Here is a 9,495-nt window from a genome sequence, read left to right on the forward strand (position 1 = left end):
ATCTGTTTTTTCTTTGGACGGGCACACCTGATCAATTGAAGTTATATGTAAACACCCTCAATGCACTAGATTCACCTGTAAAACTTACGTTGAACTACAACTCACAACAAATCAGTTTTTTGGATGTACAGGTTTACAAGCATAATGGGGGCCTGCAGACACGTATTCACACCAAGGACACTGACAGAAACACACTGTTACATTACACCAGTCATCATCCTAGGCACTTGCTTAATTCGCTCCCTAAATCTCAAATGATGAGGGTTGTTCGAATAGACAGTGATCGTGAACAGATGAAATTGGACTTAGATATCATGGGGCAAAAGTTCCTCGATAGGGGCTATCCACAAGCACTCATCAGTGAAACCATAGATATGGTTAGTGCCATGGATCGAACACAGCTTCTAAAGAAAAAGGCAAAACAGCCAAGAGACGATGACAGTAACAACATGTACTACGTCAGTAAATATAACCCTCACAGCAAGGATACTAGGGGTGCAGTGTTGAACTACTGGGAAATAGTGGTTAATGATGACACCATGGGCAACAGAATACCACGCAAACCAAGGTTCAGTTATTCAAGGAACACCAGCCTCAAGGAACACTTAAGCCCATCAGACCCTGCAGGAAAGTATACACAGTCCCCATCACAGCATTTTTTAAGCCCACGACCAGGAGTACACAAATGCACAGGTTGCGTTATTTGTAATACTCTAATACTGGGAACAGAGTTTAGACACCCAAGAACAGGAAAAGTGTACAAAATTGGGCACAAAATGACATGCACTACGACAATGGTAGTGTATATTATCAAATGTCCATGTGGGCTGATCTACTGCGGGAAAACTGTTCGTCAGCTTAAGGAGAGAATTAACATGCACAGGGCAAGTATAAGGGCAGCACTCAACACAAACAGGCAAATAGATCCTGGTAAACAGGACATTGCCCAGCAGCCGGTGGCTAAGCACTGGCGTGAAGCTAAACATGACCCTTCACAATTTAAATGCATGCCCATTGACCATATAAAAAAAACCCTTAGGGGAGGGGATATTGAAAAATTGTTACTGCAAAGAGAGGCTTTCTGGATTTATGAATTGGATTGTGTTACCCCCAAAGGACTGAATGGACAACTGCAACTGAATTGTTTCCTTGCCTAATATGGTTTTTATTACGTTAACAGGTTCTGTTTCCTCTTCTCCATGAAAAGTTATATGTAAGATCTATACAACTAAGAAATGAACTCCCAAACAAAGTATGTGAGTAACAAATGTTTCTTTATTGTCTGTGTGTAGAAAGATACAGTTTCTTTTTTCTTTTTTTCCTTTTTTTGATACATGAAATGTTACAGTTTCAAATGGACACTTATACAGACACAGTTGGTCGGACACTGACACCTAGTGGTTGAAAAAAAGCGGTGCACTTGATATGTGAAAGAAACAGAAGGAATCTTTGGACTCTATGTTCCTTATATGGACTTATGACGTCATTTTTGGCGCCCAAATTCACTGATGGGGGTGGGTATTTATTCTCTACACTCTATGTACACTGTATCCTTGAGAAAGGTCCCCATGTGGGACCGAAACGTCGGATAAGATGTGATTTTTGATTAATAAATCAACACAATTTTCACCAAAACTACAGAGAGTGCTGATCTTCTTTCTATATATATATATATATATATATATATATATATATATATATATATATATATATATATATATATATATATATATATATATATATATATATATATATATATATATATATATATATATATATATACATACACACACATCTATTGCCCCCCTAACAAGTTTAAAAAAATGGAGACCAGGACCCCCCAGTTCCCTTAGTCTGACTTGGTGAGTATCTGCACCGATTAGGACTTGTGCCCAAGCTGACAGTAGTTCATAACAGACTTTGTGTCTCCTTACTGGGGTGTTCATGCATCGCAGCATAAAGCAAGGTAAGAGATTGGTGGCAATTTCAGGAAGCCTACATATTATTCCAAACTAGAGAGTAATGGGGTGTACTTATTGTGCTTCTGGCAGTACATCTGAAAGCACTGCACACTGAGCTTTTTCCGAACCATGTTTGCATATAGTTCCATGAATAAGCAAAGTTTTCACAGTTCCTAATATGACCACAAGGTGGCAACGTTTTTTTTGGCTGCTTTAACTGTATTAACATCATTTAACATTATTTTCATACTTTTATAGCTTTAACATGTTTATTGCAATGCTTTACACAGATTGTATACCTTTCACATCATTAAATTAAATGCAGTTTGACCTTTTTTCTCTGAGTCTAAAATATTTACAGGAAAACTCAACATGCGTTTCAAGACAAAAGCCAATTTTGATGTAATGTGAACTGTACAGTATGTGTACAATTACCACCCAGGCTAATTCTGCAAGCTACAAAGAATGATATCAGTGCTAGCAGATTTTACTCATATGAAAAGAGGCTACCTATCCTTTTGGTTCAAAATATTTTCTGTGTTGCCCTTTGTGGTGCTGCCAGAATGCTAGTATTGGCTCCATTTTGTAAATAAGGTACACTGAGAAGTTGCTTAGGATTACATATTATTTTATTATGCAACATTTTTCACATGTTTAGATAGTTAAAGGGAATGTCAACCCAAAAAATAATAGAAAACCTAATTCAAAGCAACATTGCAATGTACATTCATTACGCATTTTCTATGATTTTAAGTAATTTGTATATGCATTCATATTGAAAGCAGTGTTTGTCTGTCCATTTCTATTCTCTGCCCAGGTGGCTCATTGTTGATACAATGTAAGACAAGGCAGCTGATTAACAGATCTGTCTTTGCTGGGGAACTAAGACTTTTGCAACATTTGTTTAACAGTTTTATGTCAATTATGTATAGGTTTGTGGCATATAAGGCTCCATTTAATAAAACCACTTTACTACTTTTTTTCTGAAATGGGCGTTGGTTTAGGCAGTCTCTCCCTCTTAAAAGCCGCTCAGCAGTTGGCGCGGGAGGATTTAGCACACAGTTTAAAACCAAGGTACAGGAGATGTTTACATAAAGAATTGTTACTAAACAGAGCGGTAAAATTCCTTTTTTACTATGATTAGAGGTTAATAAGTTAGGGACCACCATGTGGGGTTTTACCTTGACGTGGTATGGTGGCTTATCAATATTATGATCATAACTTTGTAACAAAAAAACCCTGTTTCAAAATTACATGCACTTGCATATTTACTTGAATAATTTAGACAGGGCTCTAAACATTTTGAAATTGGCCTCAGATGTGCACCCACAACCCCCATTTTTGTATTTGTATTTGCCGGAAGCTTTGGCTAAGCTCATATGGTTGTTGCACCCTCATACCCAACCCTTTATACTTTTGGTGGTCCTTTTCACCTTTTGAAAGTGCCTTGGTTTTGTGCAATCTTTCTCTCTTAAAAGCCATAAATGCTAGCGGCATGGGAGGATCTAGCCATGAAAAAACCAACCTCCCATTAGACACTTTTCCATGTACACACACAATACACTTATTGTGTTCTTCATTTTGTTTTTCTTCACACACTTTCATTCTATGCATATATTCATAGACATTCCCAAATACACACACACTTTACCCTTCTCACCACCATACACACTTACACATTTCACATATACACACTATTGTGCAACTGCACATATTACTTCACTTTGTTTTTAATTAAACCACTTTTCTACTTTTTTTTCTGAAATGGGCATTGGTTTAGGCAGTCTCTCCCTCTTAAAAGCCGCTCAGCAGTTGGCGGGGGGAGGATTTAGCACACAGTTTGAAACCAAGGTACAGGAGATGTTTACATAAAGAATTGTTACTAAACAGAGAGGTAAAATTTCCTTTTTTACTATGATTAGAGGTTAATAACCTCCACCCACCATGTGGGGTTTTACCTTGACGTGGTATGGTGGCTTATCAATATTATGATCATAACTTTGTAACAAAAAAACCCTGTTTCAAATTTACATGCACTTGCATAATTACTTGAATCATTAAGACAGGGCTCTAAACGTTTTTAAATTGGCCTCAGGTGTGCACCCACAACCCCCCATTTTTGTATCCAAAGAGAAGACACCCCATTCAAGCTATCATTTCTGTAATTCCAGATACTGCAAAATCAACACATTTACAGCATTTTTCTAAGGGGCAACGATAGAAAAAAGTACGTTCACCCCAGAAAACCATATGTTTTTGGAAAGTACACATTCCCCTGAATTCAAATTGGGTATGCATTTCTTTCTACTCCAAAGCACCAAGCCACAAACCTTTCCTAAATTTGGTGATTTTGGTAACATTTCTGAAAATCACCTCAAAGCTTCCACTTTGCAGCATCTTATCTCCCACATACTATTAGGTACCAAGATAAAGCACCATAAATACGAATACCTGGGGCAAGTCCGGACTGAGAATTAAAATAGGCCCTGGCATTTCAGGTACACAGAGGCCCAATCAGCCCACATAGAGGCCCATACAGCCCCCAGCAGCCCACTAAATACTGACTTTCTATGGGACCTTATAGCAGCCCTCTGGCATTTGCCAGAACCCACAGATTGCCAGTCCTGGGGTCTGACCTGGGGTCTGCTGAACAGTTTTATATCCAATATGTATAGGTTTACCTAAGTATGTGGCATATAGGGGCCTCAAAATAAAGACACCCCATTCAAGCGATCGGTTCTGTTATTCCAGAAACTGCAAAATCAACACATTTACAGCATTTTTGGAGGGGCAAATGTACAAAAAAGGACATTCACCCCAGAAAACCATATATTTTCAGAAAGTACACATTCAACCGAATCCAAATTGGTTATGCATGTCTTTCAGAACAAGATGAGCGAACAAAATCAGATAAGTGTAGACCTGCTGTTTCAACACACACCATCCATCATGTGATAAGCATTCAATTTGAAAATATAAGAAACAGACCAGGAACAGGCAGTACTTTAGTCTGCAAACACCCTTTATTGGTGTATTTTCACTCACGACATGTTTCGAAACTACACCAATAAAGGGTGTTTGCAGACTTAAGTACTGCCTGTTCCTGGTCTGTTTCTTATATTTTCAAATTGAATGCTTATCACATGATGGATGGTGTGTGTTGAAACAGCAGGTCTACACGTATCTGATTTTGTTCGCTCATCTTGTTCTGAATATTGAATCTGGGACCATCCACGAGTGAATAAATCAAAGACAAAGATTAATCGGAGGTATGTCTACTGAAAATCCACCAGCCATTGAACCAAATGCTGCAGTATTTGCATATAGCGATGCAGAGATAGATCGCATTGTAAACTCTGTGGAGAGTATCTCGTTAACTCAAGTATACCATTTGTATCGACCTTCGATCATAGAAGTAACAAAATTGAAAGTGTAATTAAAAAGTACTGGCCAGCGTTGCAAAGTGATATAATGTATGGATATCTGTTAAAAGACAAACCTCTCTTTTCGTATAAAAGAGGTAGGACACTTAGAGATAATTTATGTAGTTCTGATTTCAGGGTGAAAAATAAGACTATGAAATGTTTTAGTAAACCAAAAATGGGTACGTTCCCCTGTTTAAATTGTGGGCTGTGTAATTCTATCATAAAAGGGGATCAAGTGGCACACCCTTTTAAAGGGTTCAACATACCAGTAAGAACATATGCTACCTGTCAAAGTACACATGTGGTATATTTAATTAAATGCCCGTGTGGGTATGCATATGTGGGACAAACCACTAGACCAGGCAAAGTGCGTATAAGAGAACATAAAGGTTATATAAGAAATTTTGAACCCCAAATACCAAATGAGTCGCTACTAGCCAAACAATTTTTTGAAGCTAAGCACCATATTTCACAACTAAGATGGAGAGTCCTGGATACTACCTCCCAGAGGGGGGGATAGAGTAAAGTTGTTACTTCAGAAAGAAAACAAATGGATTAGGCAGCTTGATACAATGAAACCAAAAGGGTTTAATGAGAAACTTAGTTACAAATGTTTTCTGTAACGAATTATTAATGTATCTTTGTTTTATGCAGGTCACAGAAATAAAAAGAGAACACTGCAAAAGTAAGTGTAGAGAAATTGTTTATTGAGACTAGCTAGTCTATATAAAATACCAGTGAGCGACATGCGAGGGTGATCCCTGCCTATGGGCAGACATTCATTTGTAGTGCTCATATGTTTTTACTTTTGATAGGCCTGGCGCAGTTTCTTAAGTATTTTAAGTATTTAATTGTATTTATTCCAACAGGTTGGACTGTTATTTATGGACTATTTTTATGGGATTTTTTCAAATTTTTGAGATGGTATTCCTGTTACTGGGATATATTTGTACATGCAACAAAGGAATGGAATTATCCATGACGTCACAAGTATCACCTGGAACACCAAAGGGGTGGGGTTACAATGGTTACTTAATGTGTGGTAATTGTTTTTGTTCTTCACTTGAAAAAGGGACTGGCTCCCGAAACATGTCGTGAGTGAAAATACACCAATAAAGGGTGTTTGCAGACTAAAGTACTGCCTGTTCCTGGACTGTTTCTTTTTTTTTTTTTCACAAATGTTTTTATTTGTTTTTCAATATGCATATAAGAAAAAAAAAGAAACAAAAAGGAAAATAAAATAAGGTAAACAGTCAAGTACAGATTCGAGTGTCATAAAGCAAGATAGACAATAATAATCTAAAATCTAGTCAAGTGATCAGGAAAAGGGGGAAATGGATAGGTATACCCCTAATTGTAGATATTGAAAGTTACTCACGATGGTATTACCTGTAGACGATAAGACAGAGCATTAAGGTAGAAAATAGTTGGTTAAGATGATGACTCCTGGGGGGGTCCCAGAACAGCTGATTGTTGCGGATTTCCCACGGATCTTAGCAGTTGGTTCGCCTCACGGACAAGATCGGTCCCCAGCAGCAGCTCCCGATCATACCACGTGGTAGTTTGAAAAGTTTGGATAGTGAGTAGTTTTGTAGGTGGAGTGAGGGTGTTAATGTAAGTTAACCAAGTTTTAAAAAAACGTTCTGTGTTTTTCTCCTTATTCGTTAGAGTTTCAATCCAGTCTAAGTGGAATATGTGATGCAGTTTTTGGCGCACCAAAGATAGAGGCGGAGGAAGTCGGGATAGCCAGGTTTGTAAGATGGCCTTCCTGGCTGCCGCCGCCAGCCTCTCCGCTAAGGCTTTCTCCGGCTTGGAGATGTGTGGGGTGGATTGCAATTTGCTAAATATAGCCCATGTGGCGTTAACGGTAATCGATTTCCCCGATAGGTTTTCCCAATAACTGGCGATTTCCTTCCAGAACTGTTGTATAAGAGGGCATGACCATGTATCATATCGGCTCTGGGCGCTTCGCACTTCAGGCAGCTATCTGAGTGAGTTGTGCCTATATGAAATCTTTTTAGAGGTGTGAGGTAAGCATGGTGTAGCAATTGCAGGGACATTTCCTGGTATGTGCTAGCAGGCAAAATTTTCATCATTCGCGTGTGATGCCGAAGAATATCCACGTTTTCAGCCTGCGGGATGATAAATTTCCATTTCATAAAGGCCATAGTGGTATTATTCAGATCGACAGTAGTTCTAATTTGTTTGTAAATATGTGCGGTGGATCTGATAGTATCATGTTTTGGCCACAATGAGTCAATTGGGTTGGTCTTATCTTTGTCCGTTAGTATGGCCCATCGTCGTGTGACGAAATGTAAGAGCTGGAGCAATGAGAATTGGTGCATCTGCAGGAATGGGTACTTTTGAAGCAAGGCCGAAACTGGTAGGACTGTGTTGGTAGGGGTAATCACGTCTTTAATATTCTGTAAGCCTTCCGTTTGCCAAGCTCTGAAAACCAGGCTGTTTAAGCCTGGAGAAAACGTTTTATTGTTGAGCCAGGTAAGATTTATCGAGTTAAAAGGAGACAAGTTTGCTTTTTTCCGAATGGAGTGCCAGGTTTTATATGTGTGGATGAAGAGAGGATTTTCCTGCATGTTTTTGGGGATGTCCGGGAGTGGAGTATGTAATAGCGAGTTAAGCGATAACCCGTCAGACAGGGCAGTATCTAAAGATATGGTGGTATATATATTCCGGTGGTGGAGCCAGTCACCGACATATCTAAGAAGGGCAGCATCATTATATTCCATTATGTTGGGGAGGTTGAGTCCACCGTCATGTTTCTGGTGTTGGAGTGCGGTAAATTTTATTCGAGGACGTTTCTTATTCCATATAAAGGTCCTTAAAATGTGTTGAAGTCTTTTGTTGTCAGTCGTGGAGATACGATAGGGTAGCATCTGTAACTTGAAAAGTAATTTAGGGAATAATGTCAGATTATTAGGGATTAATTTTCTTATCTAATAATTTTCAGAAACTTCAAGAGAACATGAAGCGGGCTCAACAAGGTTTCAAAGCATATGCTGATCGAGGACGAAGAGGGGATCCAAAATTCAAGGTGGGTGACCTGGTGTGGCTGTCAACTGTTTACCTCAAGCTTTCCTGTCCCAGTGGGAAGTTGGGTCAACGTTTCTTGGGCCCTTTTCCCATCATTCGTCAAATCAATTCTGTGGCGTTCCAGCTTAAACTTCCGGCATCCTGGCACATTCATCCAGTGTTTCATACAGCACTTTTGAAACCGGCCTCAACGTTTCGATTTCCTGGACGTACGGCTCCTCCTCCGCTTCCTGTCGTGGTGGATGGTCAGGAAGAATTCGAGGTTGAAGAGATCTTGGATTCCAGGTTGAGAGGTAAACGTCTTCAGTACCTAGTTAAGTGGAAAGGCTTTGGTCTGGAAGAGAATTCGTGGGAACCAGTGTCTAACATTCACACTTCTGATTTGTTGGAAAAATTCCATGGAACCTATCCTGGTAAACCTTCTGGTGGTCGCGTCCTGAGGCCGCTCCTTGATGGGGGGCAATGTGAGGATTCGGGTCTGCGTTCTTGCCGGCGCAGGCGCGTTAGTGCACGTCGGCGTGTGACGCTGGGCGCTGGCGACGGTCGCGGGGGCGGAGGTGCCGGCGACGGTCGCCAACGCAAAGACGCGGACGCGAGCACCTGAGACGGATGTGACGTCAGCACGGCGACGCCGGCGGAATGACGCCAGTTGGCGCCAAATTGACATTATTTAAACCTGGTTCTGTTTGAGATGCATTGCCTGGTTATTAGGTTTTTTAACTGAAACCCTAGCGTCTCTTCTCTTGTGATTTCCTGTTGTTGACCTTCGCCTGTTCCCGGATTACGATTTCTGCTGCCTGTCTCGACCCTCCGGCCTGTCTCTCCGTTTACGAACCTCGCTGCCTGCCTTTTGACCTCGGACCTCCTGACCACGACTCTGCCTAATCCTCTTGTACCTTTGCTAATCGTCTCATTGGCTACTCTCCACAACCCTGCTCCCTGTTCCACTCCAGGTGGGTAGTGGTTGTGTGAGGTGCTTGTGGGTTCACTATCTACGGCTCAAGCTCCTTCTACGACTGGATTATACTGGTAAACTTGACAAATATCATCCGCATACG

The 9,495-nt window shown here is 40.2% G+C and overlaps 1 protein-coding gene across 1 annotated transcript; it reads left to right on the forward strand.

The window, feature by feature from the left end:
- Positions 1 to 5,062: 5,062 nt before the first annotated feature.
- On the forward strand, positions 5,063 to 9,196 carry LOC121399951. Its single transcript, XM_041581981.1, has 3 exons — positions 5,063 to 5,230; positions 6,041 to 6,071; positions 8,355 to 9,196. The coding sequence occupies exon 3, from the start codon at positions 8,370 to 8,372 to the stop codon at positions 9,039 to 9,041; it is 672 nt and encodes a 223-aa protein (XP_041437915.1). The 5' UTR covers positions 5,063 to 5,230; positions 6,041 to 6,071; positions 8,355 to 8,369; the 3' UTR covers positions 9,042 to 9,196.
- Positions 9,197 to 9,495: the final 299 nt, after the last annotated feature.

Source organism: Xenopus laevis, chromosome 2L (assembly GCF_017654675.1).
Source record: "Xenopus laevis strain J_2021 chromosome 2L, Xenopus_laevis_v10.1, whole genome shotgun sequence".
Classification (NCBI taxonomy): domain Eukaryota; kingdom Metazoa; phylum Chordata; class Amphibia; order Anura; family Pipidae; genus Xenopus; species Xenopus laevis.